Raw genomic sequence first — 18,349 nt, forward strand, 5'->3', positions numbered from 1 at the left:
CAATTGTTCTAGCTACATGATAGAGGGGAAGGGGGGAGGGTGGATCAGGCTGATAACTCTGGATCTTAAGCTCCTTGGTGTTTGTGTCAAAATCTTTCTTTCAGACTTTCCTTTGGGCCAGATACTCTAAAGTTGGCCTCTGCCAAGAACTACTCTCCATTATACTTGCTGCTTCTCTTCCATCTGTTATAATAGCTGTCAACAGCTGTGAATTGCCCTAAAACACTTACACTACCAGAAGAAAAAGAAAAAAGGAAAAACTCTCCAAGTCACCGCCTTGACAATTAAGCCCCATCTATGCCAGGAAGGAGATTAATTTCTTCCTCTTAAGGAAACAATCTTCCAGTGACAGCCTGTATCCCTTAACTATGAAGTCCATGACTTTCCTGAGGTTGCTCCAGTAACTAACTGACTCCTGGAGGCAGTGTAGGTAGGAGAAGAGGAAAAGGTCAAATGGGCAGCCAAGGATCAGAAAGTCTATGAACTTTGATGCTTTGTTTCACTAGAAGGACAACAATGATAACTCAAACTGGTGAGGTTCTTGGGGTCAGAAACATTCCCAAGATAGAAGCTCTCATTGAATGAACCTTCCTTTCATTTCTGGACAAATCAGGCAAAGAGGTTTTGAAGTCAAAAGACTGAGTTTAAATCTCCATATTGCCACTTGTTACTTGTCCGATTTTGGGAAAGCCACTTAACATCTTTGGGCTTCCAGGTATAAAATGAGGGGTGTTGGAAGAGAAGATCTCCAAGGCCCCTTTGAGGGTCACTCTGATCTTGAAAGCAGAGACATGGGGGCTGGAATGCTATGTTCTAAGGGAAGTCACAACAAGTCCTGTGAAAGGTGAAGACACTCAAGATTAGAAGTAACATGTAGGCAGCAAGGTAGATAGAGCACTGGCCCTAGAGTCAGAAGGACCTGAGTTCAAATATGACCTCAAACTTAAAAAACTTACTTAGCTATGTGACCTTGGACAAGTCAACTTAACTCCATCACCTTGCCAAAAAAAAGAAGTAACATGAAACAGAAACAGGATGATGCTATGCCTACCATCTCCTTTATCCTAGGGGGAGAGAACAGGGTTAAGTTTAGATAGGAGGAATACTCTTGATGCCTGTCTTTGATAGGAAGGCTGCCTTTCTATACGCAGGATCTGGCCTGTTCAACAGAATCCTTCTTGGTGGCCGTATTCCACTAAATTCCGCTCCCTCCCTGGGGAACTCTGTTGGCACGGAACCCTGGAACATTGCGTTGGTCAGAAGTAATTTTTTGGCATTACAAAAATCAAATTTTGGAAAATGAATCTGATACAGAGACAAAGTGGTCCAGATCCTTAGGGCCTTAGGGACCACTGAGACAAGAGCCACTGCAGAAACTGGATACTTCTTGGCTCTAGGACAGCCCTAGCAGCGACCCAGCCTTCTTCTGTTTTTACAATGGATTAAAAAGGGACAGAAAGAAAGTTCTAAATCCAAAGCCTTAGTCCTAAAACCCAACTTAAGATTGCTAGGGCTGAATTAAAACTCAATATGTTGTAGGGAATAGACTTGGAGTCTTGTGAAAGATACTGTGGGGCTTAGACCCTATGGCTCAGGAAGGCTCTGCTCTTTTTCTTTGATTCTTCATTTGTTAGAGCTTCATTTGGAGGGGCACATTGAAAACTTTCTTGGGTTTAGAACTAAGTAGAAGATCACAGACTCACAGATTTCAGCTATACTTTACCTCTAATTTAGATATAAATCAAGAGTTCTTAACCAAGGAACTTGTTTTTAAAAATATTTTGTTAACTATTTCAATGTAATTGATTTCCTTTGTACTCATTATTTTATCATTTAAAAACATTATTCTGAGGATTCCAGAGGATTCAAAAGACTGCCAACAGGGTATATGACTCAAAAAGATTAAGAACTCCTGTTAAAAATGAGGGAAGATTCATTCAGTCATAGTGAATTGCTCTGCTGCAAAGCATACTATATTCAATTTTTAAAACTTCTTTCACAACATGACTAACATGGAAATATGTTAAACTCAATAGCACATATACAACCTATACCAGACTGCTCACTGCAATGAGAAGGGGGAAGGAAGGAGGAAAGGGAGAGTGCTAGAGGAATGTGGAACTCAAAAAACTTATAAAAAGATGAATGTTTAAAATTGTTTTTGCATGTAATTGGAAAAAATAAAATAACATTAAAAAAGGAATTGCTCTGCCTAGGGAACTAGCTTATATCTATCACTGGACCCAGAGAATAATGATTAACAGATCTATACCCACCTGGAAGGTATGTCTGTAAGAGAGTGTCACAGAAACTTGTTTACAGTTTTCTGCTAGCCAACTTTTATTAGTGACTTAGATGAAGATGGATATAGCATATTAACATTTCAGATCATATAAAACTGAGAAAGATAGTTAACCCAGATAATAATAATGTCTGTTATTAGATAATAAACTTGGGATAAAAAAAATGTTTCACCAGGCTAGAATAATAGATCAAATCCAATAATGTTAATTTTTTTTTTGGACCAAGTCTGTTATATGATTTAGGGAACTCCTGATACAGAAACTTCCTCAACCAGATTAGAGTTACTCTGGGAGATACAATCTTAGAGAGCTGTCTAGCTACTGACAGGTAAAATGACTTGCCCAAGATCAAACAAATAAGATTTGAACCCAGATATGACTCTTAAGGCTGACTTTCTAACAACTATAACACTCTGTCTCTCAGAAAGATATTCAATAAAGATAAATGTAAAATCCTATACTTGCTTTAAAATAATCAATGGCAAGGATGGAGCCAAGATGGCAGCATGAGAATAGCCCCAAAATATTCCAAAAACCTTAAAATTATGGCCCTAACTAAATTTTTGAGAGACAGAACCCACAGAAAGATCCAGTGAGGCAATTCTCCAGGCCAAGGAAACCTGGAAAATCATGAGAAAACTGTGGTGATAGCACAACCAGGATTATCACACTGGAGTGAAGGAGCTCCAATCTTCCCAGAACAGCCTGCTGGGTGCCTAGATACCTGGGTCCTGGGGAGCACTGGCTCCCAGCAGCAGAAGTAGTTTCCTGACCTGGCAACCCAGGGAACATCAAGCACAATTTCAAAGATCAGCGGGGAAACCTCTGCCAGAATGAGTGGGAGCTAGGGTATCCCTCAGTGTATCCACAGCAATCAGCTGCAGCCCTCAGAACAGCCCAGATCCCAGCAAACAGAAGCAGGAGCACAGAGCTATGGGGCAGTGAGCCTCCTGGCAGCTGCTCCCAGTGCTCAGACCATGGAAGGTAAGGGGGGGTGGGGGGAGACTGTTGAGGTTTCTCCTCTGGTCCTAGGACAGGACTCTTATGCTTTGTCCATATTCAGATTCTGGTTGCATTCTGGGAGCCCCCCATTGCTATTCACAGACCAGAGCACAGGCAGGAGAGGAGACAGAGCCTAACATACTGAGGTCCCTGCAGGGGTCTCAAAAGTTCAGGATGCACCCCAAACCAGACAGAGGCTGGGAAATGAGTAAACAGTAAAAAAAAAAGGAACCTGACCACAGACAATTACTTTGGTCCCATGGAGGACCAAAACACACATTCAGAATGAGAAAGTTCCAGCTGCTGTATCTAAATCCTTCAAGAAATATAGAAGTTGGACTCAAGTTATGTCAGAGCTTAAAAAAGATTTCAAAAATTAAGTGAGGGAGGTAGAGGAAAAATTGGGAAGAGAAATGAGGGACATACAGGAAAAACATGAAAACCAAGTCAACAGCTTAGTCAAGGAGATCCAAGAAAAATGCTGAAGAAAATAACATACTAAGAACTAGTTTAGGTCAAATGGAAAAGACAGTTCAAAAAGTTAATGAGGAGAAAAATACCTTAAAAAGCAGAATTGAAGGGGTGGCTAGGTGGCGCAGTGGATAAAGCACTGGCCCTGGAGTCAGGAGTACCTGGGTTCAAATCCGGTCTCAGACACTTAATAATTACCTAGCTGTGTGGCCTTGGGCAAGCCACTTAACCCCATTTGTCTTGCAAAAAAAAAAGCAGAATTGATACTCTGGTTTCTCTTCAGATTGTATAAATCTTTCACCTTTAACTAAAAAGCAGAATTGGCCAGATGGAAAAGGAGATAAGAAAGCTCTCTGAAGAAAACAAATCCTTCAAATGTAGAATGGAGCTAAAAGAAGCTGATGAGTTTGCAAGGATTCAAGACACAATAAAACACTATCAATAGAATGAAAAACTAGAAGAAAATGTGAAATGTTGAAAAAACAATGCATCTGGAAAAACAGATCAGGAGAGATAATTTAAAAATTATTGGGCTACTTGAAAGTCATGATCAGGGAAAGAACCTTGACTTCATTTTAAAAGAATTTCTACAGAAAAACTATCCTGATATTCTAGAAGGGTAAACTAGAAATTGAGAGAATCCATGATCTCCTAGTGAAAGAGATCCAAAAAAAAAAACCTCCCAGGAATATTACAGCCAAGTTCCAGAACTCCCAAGTCAAAGGGAAAATTTTTTTTATTATATTTATTTTATTTTTGTACAATTTTTTAAATACATTACTAAAATATTCTTGTTTAATAATACCCCCCAAAAAATATAGACCCTCATGAGCAATAAAGGAAAGAGGAAAAAATTAAAGTTAAAAAAAATAATAATAGGGGCAGCCAGGTGGTGCAGTGGACGGAGCACTGGCCCTGGGAGTCAGGAGCACCTGAGCTGAAATCCAGCTCCAGACACCCAACAATCACCCAGCTGTGTGACCTTGGGCAAGTCACCCCAACCTCATTGTCCTGCAAAAACCAAACGACAACAACAATAAAAAACCAAACCAAAAACCCCCTAAAACCCCCCAAAACTCAACTCAAAATAAAATAATAATAATAATGATAATAATAATAATAATGATGATGATGGGGGTGGCCAGGTGGTACAGTGGACAGAGCACTGGCCCTGGAGTCAGGAGCACCCGGGTTCAAATCTGGCCTCAGACACCCAACAATCAACCAGCTGTGCAGCCCTGGGCAAGCCACCCAATCCCATTGGCCCCACAACCCCTAATAATAATAATAATAATAATAATAATAATAATAATAAACAATAAATTGCTTCAGTCTGTGTTCCAACACCTCCAGCTCTGTCGCAGGTGGATCACATTCTTTATGAGAAGTCCATCACAAAAACTACTTCCATATTTTTCCACTGTTGCCATTGCTGATTGCAACTCCCTCCATTCATACTTCCCCACTACCATACACTATATTTTCTCTGTCCCTCTTCTTAAATGTGCTGTAGGGTAGCTGAGTGGTGCAGCAGACTGATCACTGGCCCTGGGGCCAAGAGGCCCCGAGCCCACATACCACCCCCAAGGCCCAGCAACCACCTGGCCCTGTGGTCCCGGACAGGTCATCTAATCCCAGCCCTTGCAAGAAGTAAAAAAGAAAATGTGTTATATCTGACCATTCTCCCCCATGGTCTACCCTCTCCTCCATCACTCACATCCCCCCCGCTTCCTCCTGTCCCCCTTCTCTCCTTCTTACTCTAGATGTCTATACCCCATTGAGTATATATGCTGTTTCCTCTCTGAGCCACCACTGATGAGCAAAGGTTCCCTCATTCCCCCTTGCCTTTCCCCCCTTCCATAGCATTGCAATAAAAAAAAAATATTATATGAAACATCTTAGCCTATTCCACCTCTCCTTTCTTACTCCCATTACATTTCTCTTTTAGCCACTGATTCCATTTTTACAACATATCTTCAAATTCAGATCTCTCCTGTGCTTCATCTATAAAAGCTTCTTCTACCTGCTCTATTAAATGAGAAATTTCTTATGAGTATTATTAATATCATTTTTCTATGCAGGAATACATGTAGTTCATCATCATTAAGTCCCTCATATTTTACCCTCAAAGGGAAAAATATTACAAGCAGCCAGAACAAAACAATTCAAATAATCAGTGGCACAAGGCCAGGGGAAAGATGGGGTTTTAGTGGGCTAAATGGCACTTCCTACAAGTTAAGCAGCATGACACAATATGCCCAATTTCAGGGTGGGCATCAAAAAACTGAATCATGTCCAAGAGGATGACCAAGATAGTGTGAGAAATGGAAACCATAATGCTGTGATACTGTTCAAAGCAACTGGGGATGTTTAATTTAGAGAAAGGACTTAAGGAAAGAGAACACTCAGATGGAAGTGGCAAGGATATAAGCTCAATGTGCATTCCACTATATACAAAATATTGTAGTGGAGTTCCAATTCAGGTACAAATTGGACTAGCTAACCTCTGAATTTTGGTTCTTGTCAATCCTAAGACTGTGATTCACCTGAAATCTCTATCATTCATATACCAAGATGGAAGCAACAAAGAAAAAGCAAAAATGCCACTTAGGAGTGCTTATCTCTGAAGGAAAAGACAGAGAAGGGGAGAAAACAACAGAAGGCTGAAGCAGAGGCAAGACAGAGTGGAGAAAGAAAGCTAGCTACTCACAATACTTCGTAGCAACTTGTCCCCACCACTGAAGGTGACAGCCAGCATGGAGGCACATTCCTCTGCATAGAATGGCATATGTCCTTCCTCATCTACAGCACCTGGGCAAAGTAGAGAAAAACAGGGAACTTAGACGAAAGGTGAATTCTACCTGACGTCCTTCTACAAACTCATCCACTGTGCAGTAATGGACGGCCTGAAGTAAGCCAAGAGCAGCTCAATAGCTCACATCCCAGGGGCACTGGAGCACCAAGGAACCCCATTTAGAATGTCAATCTTAGGCACCCAAGGGCCTGCCATTCCTGAAATCATCTGTCTTGATAACTCAAGGGAACTAGCATCAGAGCCTCTGGATAAAAAAAAAAATTAGGTCAGTCACATGCCAGTCATTCTCATGGTACAGGGTCTATGGAAAGGTATGCTGAAATACAGACAGCCAATGCGGGACTAGAGACAATGCCTAAAAGATTGTTCTGATCACTATGACTTCTTCAGAAATCCTAAAAGCTCCATTCATAGGATCCAAGATCTTGAGATAGAAAGGTATGCAAGTGGTCATCCAGTCCAATGCCTTCATTTTACAAATGAGACCCAGAGACTCTGTTATTGGTCAATGTCATTGGTAGTAAGTAGAAAAATGAGGAATCAAGACCCTGACTTCAAGTCCAGTGTGTCACTGGATGGTAATGCTATTTCTTGCAAAGGTGGGAAGGGACAAACACACAAAGATCTAACTATAAGGTACTGAAATGACAGTTCCCACTCCCAGGGTTACCACTCAATAACATCTATGGAGATAAACAAAGAAAACTGTCTAGTCATATAGACACAGCATATTTGGGTTACCTATGGTAACTGTGTAGATAGAGTTGGCATATCCATCATAGTTGCAATTGTCATTGTGCTGACCCCCATTGCCACTGGCCACCACAAAGATACTCCCAAAGCCTCGGCGACCAGCAATCACTCCATGTTGCAAGGCAGCCTAAAAAGCAGAAATGTTGGGGCTTCATAGGAAAGGTCCTAAATACTTGTCCTGAAAGATTTCTTCCTCCCTAAGCTCCTATATAGCATTCACTTCTCCTAAGTCAAAATTCAAGGAGAGTCTGGCAAACAAATATGGTTAAAGAGGGTGAGGATTAATAAGAGGAGCTCTGTGGGTGTCTTTCCTTATTTAATGTTTTGGGTGGTAAAAACACAGGAGAATCCTCAAAGAATCCTCAAACCACTTCCCACTACCCTTCTTCTAGATCTATTTCTTCTCAAAACTAGGATAAAGTTATTCTTCCCTTGCCTCTCCCCACCCCATGAAAAGAAGTCCTAGAGCTGGAAGGTAAAAGTCTGGCACTGATTCATGGTAATCTTCCTAGAGCAGTAATTCCTCAAACCACTTCCCACTACCCTTCTTCTAGATCTATTTCTTCTCAAAACTAGGATAAAGTTATTCTTCCCTTGCCTCTCCCCACCCCATGAAAAGAAGTCCTAGAGCTGGAAGGTAAAAGTCTGGCATTGATTCATGGTAATCTTCCTAGAGCAGTAATAATGAAAATGTTGTTTCCAAAGGTTTAGATTTTAGCACTTTGTTACCTTTCCAAGTTGGTGAGGTCCATCTACTGTCTTTCCATCATCATCTGGTCCCCAGCTGTTGAGAGACAGTAGTGAAAAGTTCCACTTAGAACTAGCCCTCAGACCCTCCCAAACTCAGTTGGCCATCCATTCCTTCTGCTATTTTGTTCCTCCAGGGAGTCTAGATCATTTGCACTGTCTGAAAGAATAGAGATATTGGAACAAACCCAGGACTTGCCCTGCTTATCAAGATCAATTCCCTCGACTTCACCAATGGGAAAAGCCATACATAGAAATAGTTGATATCATTTAAAGTCCTTCTTCTTCAGTATGAAACCTGACAAGTTTGGAAAAACTTTATCTTTCCCTTAAATTGAATGACTTTCTTAGGCCTAAACTTACTGAGAAACAAATCTAGTCAGATACTGACAGAGAATAGTGAAGAAAGGGAAAGGGAAAACATCATTCCTCATATTGCTTGGGTAATCCTAGTCTTTGGCCAGAAGGCAGATGGTTGACAAGTTCCACTGACTCCATGGCAACAGTCCAATTCTAGTTTTCCTTTGACAACTTCTGCTAGTCTAAAGCAGAGTGTATGAGAGAGAGAGAGAGAGAGAGAGAGAGAGAGTGTGTGTTGGCAAATGTGTGCACAAAAAAGTACAGATGTGGTACTAAGAATTCTTTTGTCCTAGGGATGGAGAGAAAAATATTCTCTTCTCTTAGGAACTGGATGGAATCATATAGTACACAAAGCTAACAATGGAGAAGGTCTAAGAAATCCCTAGACTAATGGACTCATTTATCCCATTGACCTAAGGATTGGGCTTAGATAGGGAACCATATTATAGAAAATAGGGAAATGAAGTATGTTGTAGTGGAAACAGTACTAGATTTAAAGATTCAATCAAAGATTAACAGCTTTGATTAAATCTTTTGATCAAGTTGGATCTGAGTCCCACTTCTGCCACGTACTCCTTGTGTGACCCTGTCTAAGTCCCTTGAGCTCTCTAGGACTCAATTTTCTCATCTGTAAACATGAGAATATGAAAGAGGCCTATCATATATCTGCACCCCAAAGTGGGTGAAATACCACATGACTGTTCTAAGTACATGTGTGGCTCAGCCTTAGTGTTCAAGTTCCTACTCCAAGTCTTCCAAATCTTCCCACCGGAATAGAAGAGAGGACTCTTACCTGCAGCTGTAGATGTCATTGATCTGATAGTGCTTATTGAATGCCACAGCCTCCAAGCTGTCAGTCAAGGGCCCATCCAGTACTCGGATACCTAAGCATTGGGAAAATAGAATGGTGGGAGGAAAGAAGGCATTCAACACATTCCAATTCCACCTTAATGCCAGTCTTCAAGACTGAAGTCAGTTGGGAAGACTCTTTATTAATCTGCTGTTTGGTCTTGGGCAGTGCATTGATTTTCCCTTCTAAAATGGGGGTAACACACTACCTTCTTCTCTGAGCGAGAAGAAATCCATCTAGAGGAAAAAAACATTTGGCTCCTTCCCCTTCTGGAGTTAGAAGTGGCCTCATTTACAGAAGGATACTGCCCTCTGCTGGGAAGAAGGAGTACAGCTAAAGTGCTTTTTATGGTGGGGGGAGCAATGGAATAGCCTTATGTGCAAGGCAAATTTGCCCAGCTTTCCCTGGGAAGCTAGGGCATCTTGGTATGCTAGACAGAGCCTGATGTGGCATCAGGAAGACTGGGATCCAAATCCTTCCTCTGACACTTACTGGCTGTACAACCATGAAACCCACGTATGAGTCTGTTTTCTCATCTGTAAAATGTAACTATTAATACCCATAATACCTACTTCACAGAGTTGTTATGAAGTTCAATATATAAAGCCCTTTGTAAACTTTAAAACACTCTAAAAAATGCCAGGTATTATTATTATTATTTTTGTTGGTTTACCCATAAAACTTAACCTCTTACCACCAGTTAGAGAGGTAGGTGGAAAAAAGGAGCCTCATCAGATCAGGGAGATAGAAGTCCTTGATTACCACTGCAGAGAATTCAATGAGGGAAGAAAGATGACTCCTTGATCATTCATTCATTGACCAGCCAAGAAATACTTCTGAGTGCCTAATCCAGGCATGCCACAGTTGTTCAAGTTTATGCTCCTAGTTGCTCAGTATGAAGGTTGCTTCTGCTGCCACCACTTCTTCCACCTCTCCCTCCTCCCTACTTGCTTCTCTGGGCCTAGGATTATAACCCATCTACTGCATTCAACTCCCACAGTCATAGGGCCAGCATGGTCAGAATTCCCATCTTTGCTGGGTTCAGCCTTGTGCCCATCTTACCCTTTTCTACCTCTGTAGTCACCCAGTCACTCTGACAATCTTCATTTCCTCCAAACATAGCTCCTATTTCCAACACTACAGAACTCTTCCCCCCTTCTCTCCCCCATTCTACCTTGTTATATTTCGTGGAATCCATAAATGACATTATATGGGCCAAGGTTGAATTTGGATTATATATGGATTGTTCTAACTGTTGCAGGGGAATCAAAGTAAAACCTTGAGACCTAATGATATTTACAGAATAATGTTTGTCTTCAAACATGTTTGAATGTTTCAATTTGAATTTGAAACATTCAGTTTGAATGTTTCATTGAATGTTTCAATGTTTGTCTTCTTGAAGAAGACCATGACATCAGGGAGGTGATGCCATGATAAGCCTCACTTTCTCCTCCAGAGACATCTGGGTCCAGTGGCCAGATAGGAAACAGGAAAACTGGAGGTGGTCATGGATAAGAGGCAATCAGGGCCGCACAGCTAGTTAGAGTCAAGTGTCTGAGGCCTGATTTGAACTCCCATCTTCCTGAATCCAAGGCCAGTACTCTATCCACTGAACTACCTAGCTGCCTGGAATTTAGAGAATATGAAGAATTTGGAGACTAGATAGAATAGAAAAGAAGAAATCAAGCTACCTGCGATTCTGCTCCCATAGGCCACACCCACTGCACAGAAGCTATTGTTGGGCACAGCAGCGATCTCGCCAGCACACCTAGTTCCATGATGATTGCCATTCTCCACATCAGGGTGTGGCATGGGGTCAGGGTCATTAGAGTTGAGGTCATAGCTGCCTTCAGGGCTCTGAAACAGGATAGGGTGGGGAAGGAAAGGGCCTTAGGTTACTCACTAACTGGGGGCAGAGAGAGGAGGAATGTATTACTATATTCAGGTAGCCGGGTAAAGAACACAGGATATACTGATCATTTCCACCCCAGTAAAGCTCTGTGGTAGAGCATAGTTCACTCAGCTCACAGAGAAGGAAAAGAAAGGCATTGTTTCCATTTAGATTAACTAGCTCTGTGATTATGGGTAATCCCACTCTGTACCTTTGTGCTCCCTTTCTCTACAGTAAAGTGCAAAGTTTGGTCTGGATGATCTCTCAGGTATCACTAACCATAAAGAGCTCTGCGATAAGATTAGAGCACCAGAACAAGGTAGGCATAACTGAATGGTATCTTATGCTCCTGTCTCTTTCAGATGATTGCCTATCTTCCTGACATATGGAGGAATGAAAAGGATTTAAGCATTCTATGCTTAGTAATAGGACTTTCTTGATAGGTTTTGGTCAGAGGACACTCTCCTTACCAAGCAGATGCTTGGGGAGGGAGAATGTCCATAATAATGTTACTTACTTGCTGCAGCAGAGAGAGGACCAGGAACCAGGATATACTGAGTTGGATTTCCCTTGATAATGATTGGGAACTACCTTTTAAGTCAGACCTATGCCAATTTAGAGGAACTTGATGCAAGGGAAAGAAGCAAAGAACATCATTCTAGTTTCCCAGAAACCTTTAAGGAACAGGGGCCTGATAGGATTTTTTTAGGAAAAGTGATTGGAAGAGATTTACATGAAATGTGTGACCATGACACCCAAGAACACTCACATAATTTGGTTCAATGTCCTGGATGGTGTGCTCCACCCCATCATCCACCACCACTACAGTCACCCCTCGTCCTGTCACATTACGCTCCCAAACTCCTGTCACATTGATGTCTCTGCCTCGGATTCGCCGGTTATTCTGTAGAAAGAGATTGGGTCAGAGGTTGTTTCTAAGACACAATGATTCAGTGACAAGACAACAACACTGAATAGCTCACTGTGGATGTGAATGTAGGGAAAAGGGGTAAGGGAAGATGCTGCCCAGTTTGCCACCCATGTCAACTCAAAAGTGTGTATTTTGCCAAAGAAAAATTTTACCAAAAAAGTTTGGTGTTACCCTATTGAACTGAATTAAAAAGGGTGAACAGAGAAAGGGAGAGTCCTGAGGAATGTAATTTTCTAAAACTTACAAGAACAATTTTGGTTCCAAGTCACCTAAGTATTTCTTGAGCAAAACAGGTAGCAACTGAGAAGTGAGGGTTTTATGGACTACCCTAAAGGAACAGATAGTTCTCCCTTTACATAAATTTGCATTATGTAAATTCTGAAAGAAATCCCTTTTCAAAAAAAAAATCTGTTTACTGTAAATTACTGTGGTCTCTCTGCCCTCCTGCCCTTCAGCTCAGTACTCTGTGACCTACCATACCACTTCCAAAGCTCCCTAAAAAAAAATAAATAAATAAAACCCTTCAAGTGAAAGCAGAAAGGATGGTGGAGATATCACCTTTCTACCACCACCATCACCACTACCATCACCTTACTGGGGACAGGAGTTAAGACCTCTAGTGCTAAGAAAAGACCTTTGCAAACTCTACTCCCTGCCCCAAACTGACCCCACACCTGTCTTATGTCTGTCCTCCACACCCACATACTGCCCGTCATTGTCTGGCCGCCATATTTCTGCCCCCCAATGTGGCTAGCCTTGGCTCTCCTGTTCTCACTTCTCTGTCCCTGGCCCCCATCCTCCATCTCCAAAAGCAAATTCACATTATGTAAAAATCACTTTACATAGGTCTATATAGCAGTCCACTTACATAAATGAGAACTCTGTAAATATCTGAAGATACCTATGAAAATGGACAGCAGAAAAGGGCAAAACTCACCAGATGCCATTGCTGTGGGTACTTGGGGTCATTGAAGAGCACACTGCGTTTGGCACGCTTCAATAACCGCTGCTCTGAATGCCAGCTCACAGCTTCATGCTGGGACAACACTGCCTCGGCCTGCTGCCGGGCAGCTTCCTCCTGTTGGACCCCAGGGTGGCCGGGGGGCTGGATGAAGAGATAGTGCCCCTGAAGTTCCCCAATGCGTCCGGCATTCAGCAGCCCTGCGGCCTGGGCCAGGGCATCTGCCTGTCGCTCCTCACTCTCTTCCTTGCCCTCACCCTCCATCCTCTCCAGGCGCACAGCCCAGCTTAGCCCCCTAGGACCCTGGGCCTCAGGCTCGACTGTCTCTGTTAGTTCTAGGGCCATGACCAAGGGAACCAACAAGAAGAAGCCAGCTCCTGCCAACCAGAGGCAGGCAGGCAGGCTCAGGGAGGGCTCCGGGGCAGCACTCCATAGTTGCACTTTCTGCCTCCCCTTCGGCATCAGAGCGGCAGGCTGCAGACAGAACAAAGGCATCAGAGAGAGGGGAGAGCTGCTGCTTAGGAGAGTCTGAGAAAAGAGAGATGGTGGTGGGCTCCTGGCTAGCCACATCCTTTCAAATATAGAAGGATAGTTCTGGTCCTTTACCATCACATATGCCTAGCCCTGACCAGAGGATCAGTAGAGGAGGATGGGGGTCAGGTTAGGTCCAACAGGAGTTGGAAGACATCTCCTAAACAGACTGGGAAAATTTAGGCCACTAGATTTCTGTTGGAAAGTCCAGTGCTATTTTCTCCCACTCCATTTCCCCCAATCTTAAGTGGAAAAAGTACAGGTTCTTTTCATAAGTCACTAAAAAAACACCTGATTGCTATTTAAAGGAAATCCCATCCTAGATCTTCCCTTCTTTTAGATGTTGGGGGAAGGGGAGAAGGTAAGACATGGAAGCATGCTTCTTTTCAATCTTCTCAGCTAAATGCATTTTAAGTCACTCTGATATCTCCTGCTCCTCCTATTAAGGTATTCATACGTTCCCACCTGATCTCCTTGTGGGGCTGTACTCCCAGGTAAGTTGGCCACGTCAGGCTCATCTTGTGCCAGAGCAGAAGAAGAAGCATCACTTTTTCGGTGGGCAATGGAGAGTCAGGGTTCTAGTTGCATATCTGTGGGCAGCAGTAGGAGAGATGGTATCCTGCTGCGTCCTCCCTAAATGCTGGGGGTGGTGATAAGCTGAGGTAAGCAATAAGCACTAGAGTCATTTTCAAAGCTGCTGACTGGTGATCAAATCTCATTTCAAGTAAGTTAAAATGAGACCCAGATTGGGGAAGCAACCAGCACCAAAAGGCCAGATCAGGATCACACCTCAAAAACATGTCCATTATTCTGATCATGATAGCATGCTTCTCTCTTAAGGGCCAATGGAAAGGCCCTGATGAAGATTGTTGACATAGTGTCCTTTATCTCTTCCCAATCTGGTAAAAATTCAGTGCTGCCACTGCTTCACTCTAAAGGTGGTTAAAGAATCTGAGAATCAGAAGGGGAAGGACTGTTGAGACAAACCCCACCTGAAGAAAATTCCTACTATGGTATTTTGGAAAAGATGTCACCCATTCTCTCTTTGAAGATTTCATGAAAAAAGGAACTTGGTACTACCCCCCTAAAGTAGTTCATTCTGTGTTTGGCCAGTTTTAATCCTTAGGAAATTTTTTCCTTATCTCAACTGAAATCTGTTATTTTTGCAGTTTCCACCTTTACTCTTAGATATCCACTTGGTGGGGCAAGCATAACAAACTTCATTGTTCTTCTATATGACAAGTCTTTGCAATATTCAAGTATAGCTATCATGTCCCTCAATTCTTCTCTTCTTCAGCCTAATATAGCCACTTTCTTCCAGTGATCCTCTTGGGGTAAAATCTTCAGTCCCCTAACTTATCAGCTCTTTGCAGTCATTCTCTTCTGAACATACTCTAGCTTGTCACTATCCTAAATCCAGAAACGATCCGTCTAGGGCAGGGTTTGTGGGACTGTGACTTCTCCACTCTATGCCTCTCTTTATGTAACCTAGAATGGCAATGGCATTTTTGAATATTATATAACAATAATAAAGATGATGGTCCTTCATGTTCAAAGAAGAGCACGACATCAGGGAGGTGATGCTATGGCAAGCATATGAATTGGATTTGAGTGAGGGGTGGCTGTGCTAAGTCACAGTCTCTCTTTCTCCTTCAGAGCCATCTGGATCCAGTGACCAGATATGAATCAAGACAACTGGAGATGGCCCTGGATGCAAGGTAATCAGGGTTAAGTGACACAGCTAAAGTCACACAGCTAATAAGTGGCAAGTGTCTGAGGCTGGATTCAAACTTCCATCTGCCTTACTCCAAGGCCAGTGCTGTAATCCACCACCTAGCTATCCCTATCATATAATATCAAAGTGCCAAAAGAAGTAATAAGTATGTAAAACTGTTTCTTCATATTAAACTCCAGGTTCACTAAAATCTCTTAATTTTTTCACATAAACAACTCTCCCATCTTTTACTTGTAACTTTAATTTTTTGAACAAGTGTGCCACTTTACATTTAATACAATTAAATTTTCTCATGATAGAAATCAGTCATTGTTGTAGTTCATCTGGCTCTTTTTTTTGCATAATTCTGCCAATCCAATTTTTAACAGTGTTTTTATCAGCTTATTATCCACAAGTCTGAGAAGTATGACATCCAAATCACTGTTAAAAATGTTGAATAAAGGGGGGGCTAGGTGGCATAGTGGATAAAGCACCGGCCCTGCAGTCAGGAGTACCTGGGTTCAAGGTCTCAGACACTTAATCATTACCTAGCTGTGTGGCCTTGGGCAAGCCACTTAACCCCATTTGCCTTGCAAAAACCTAAACAAACAAACAAAAAAATGTTGAATAGATTGGGCCAAGATTACCTGGCAGCATTTCTTGAGATATCTTCCTCCTAGTAGATTCTGAACTAACCTATATTTCTCTATCTTGTTTCCAAGGTGAGCATAAGAAACTCTGTCAAATGTCTTACTGGAATCCAAGTATATTATATTAATGATATTTGTCCTTCATTCTTGAAGACCATGACATCAGGGAGGTGATGCCATGACATGCACATGAATTGGATTTGAGTGGGGGGTGTTGTGCTGAGTCACCAGTTTACTTTTTCCTTCATAGCCATCTGGGTTCAGTGATCTGCTAAGAATCAGGATGACTGGAGATGGCCCTGGATGTGAAGCAGTAGAGGTTAAGTGACTTGCCCAAGTGAGGAAGTGCCAAGTGTCTGAGATCACATTTGAACTGAGATCCTTCTGACTCCAAGGTCTGTTCTCTACCTCTGCACCACCTAGCTGTCATTCTCTTAATGTACCTCTAACTATAACCCTATCAAAAAAGGAAGTGAAATTAATGTCATGTCTTGTTTTTGAACAATTAATGAGAGCCCTCAGTGATAGCTAATCCCCTTTTGCTTTTAATTTTCTAAAATTTTTTTATATATACATATATACACACATATATATATATACATACATACATACATATACACACACACATATATGGCAATGGGGTTAAGTGGCTTGCCCAAGGTCACATAGCTAGTCAATTATTAAGTGTCTGTGCTCTATTCCACTGTACCACCTAGCTGCCCCTGGTCAATTCTCTTTTGCAAATTGTCACAATCTGTTCTTTAATGTGTTCCAGAATTTTACCAGAAATCAAAAGCAAGCTCACCAGCCTCTAAACTATCCTCTTCCATTTTTTTGAAAATAGAGGACAACATTAGCTCTTCTCAGCCTCTTCCTCCTTCAAGACTTTCACTTCTCCATAATTTTTTGTTTTTTGTTTTTTAGGTTTTTGCAAGGCAAGGGGGTTAAGTGGCTTGCCCAAGGTCACACGGCTAAGTAATTATTAAGTATCTGAGGTCACATTTGAACTCAAGTCCTCCTGACTCCAGGGCCGGTGCTCTATCCACTGCACCACCCAGCTGCCCCTTCCATAATTTTTTAAAAGATCATTGACAATAGCTCATGAAGAAATGTATACTGGTTTGGATACCCCTGTATGGAACATCTTTAGTCTGCAATGGCAAGAGGCAATAAAGAATAGTGGCCACCTGGCTTCGGGACTTCATTTTGACTTCTCTCTTGCAATCTCCCTCTACCTTTTCTGCTTTTTTTCCCCAGCAGAAGATGAGCGCTATGAGGGCTATGTTTTGCCCTTTTTTTTTTTTGGTATCCTCAGCCATTGGCACTTAATAAATTAAAGTACTTACTAAATGTATGACAAATACAAGAAACCAACACACGGGTCCCTTTCTGACATCAAGAGGAGCGGGCTGGGCAGGTGCGGTGAGGCTTGGTGCCTAACAAAACAGAGGCAAAAGCTCCCCCACTGAAGACCCCTGCCCCGGTGAAGCGGAGGGAGAGTCAGACAACTAAATAAGAAATCCAGCCCGGGGGGGCGGCTAGGTGGTGCAGTGGACAGAGCACCGGCCCTGGAGTGAGGAGGACCTGAGTTCAAATCCGACCTCGGACACTTAATAATGCCCTAGCCGTGTGGCCCAAGCGGGGCTGGATCCCATCTGCCCTCTCCAGCCAGGTCCGCGGGGAGGCCAGGCGCACGGCCGGCGCGCAGGTGGCTTTCGCCAGTCACCTGGAGGCACCGGGCACTCGGCACCGTTCCCCGAGTTTAGGAGGGGGGGCACGAGCGGGGGGTCCGAAGGTCGCCGGGCACTCTGCTCTCCGGACTCGTGCGCACGGAACCAGCCCGCTTCCCTCCCTCCCTCCCCCGGGGCCGGCAGGGAGCAGAGGAAGCCCCGAAGGCGGGACTGGGGGGTCCGGGCCCTTCCCGGGGCCGCTGCTCTCCCACCCCCCCGTAGCTCGGCTGCCCCCCGCCCCGTACCTGCTCGGCAGTGGCCCGGGGCCGCCGCGGGGACCCGGGGCTTCCACGGAGCCGGGGCGGCCGGTGACAGCATCGTCACTTCCGGCGGCGCAGAGCGGCCAATCCCGCGCCGCCGCTGCGGGAGGGGGCGGGGCCGCGGCCGCGGCCGCCGCCGCCGCCGCCGGAGCGCTCTTCCTTCCGTGGCCGAGCCCCGGCGGCGGCGCAGAGATGCCCAGTTCCTCCCCCTCCCCCTCCCCCCGCCCGTCGGGCGCCGGCCGCCCCGCCAGGAGGGGCCCGGCTCCGCGGCCGGGGGGCGCCCGGCGTGCCGGGCTGCGGCCGGCGGCCGGCAGGGGGCGCCGCCCGCGGAGGCGCCGAGCGCTGCGCTAGCCGCCGGGCCCCTCTTCCCCCTCCGCTCC

At 43.7% G+C, this 18,349-nt stretch overlaps 1 protein-coding gene across 5 annotated transcripts in view; it reads right to left on the reverse strand.

Annotated features, from left to right (window-relative positions):
* Positions 1-18,349, reverse strand: part of PCSK7 (proprotein convertase subtilisin/kexin type 7) — a 34,367-nt gene that overhangs the window by 15,365 nt on the left and 653 nt on the right. The window contains exons 1-9 of one of the 5 annotated variants that reach the window (XM_074216761.1): positions 17,955-18,111; positions 14,081-14,205; positions 13,061-13,558; positions 11,962-12,096; positions 10,993-11,158; positions 9,245-9,335; positions 8,074-8,128; positions 7,333-7,471; positions 6,487-6,587 (exon numbers count right to left, since the gene is read on the reverse strand). In XM_074216761.1, the coding sequence (XP_074072862.1) occupies positions 6,487-6,587; positions 7,333-7,471; positions 8,074-8,128; positions 9,245-9,335; positions 10,993-11,158; positions 11,962-12,096; positions 13,061-13,546 (1,173 nt within the window). In that variant the 5' untranslated portion in view covers positions 13,547-13,558; positions 14,081-14,205; positions 17,955-18,111. Of the gene's footprint in view, positions 1-6,486; positions 6,588-7,332; positions 7,472-8,073; positions 8,129-9,244; positions 9,336-10,992; positions 11,159-11,961; positions 12,097-13,060; positions 13,559-14,080; positions 15,104-17,325; positions 17,461-17,954; positions 18,112-18,349 lie in introns of those variants that run through there. The other 4 variants (XM_074216757.1, XM_074216758.1, XM_074216759.1 and 1 more) reach the window with 4 other exon arrangements.

The sequence above is a fragment of the Macrotis lagotis genome, chromosome 1, assembly GCF_037893015.1.
Source record: "Macrotis lagotis isolate mMagLag1 chromosome 1, bilby.v1.9.chrom.fasta, whole genome shotgun sequence".
Taxonomy (NCBI): domain Eukaryota; kingdom Metazoa; phylum Chordata; class Mammalia; order Peramelemorphia; family Peramelidae; genus Macrotis; species Macrotis lagotis.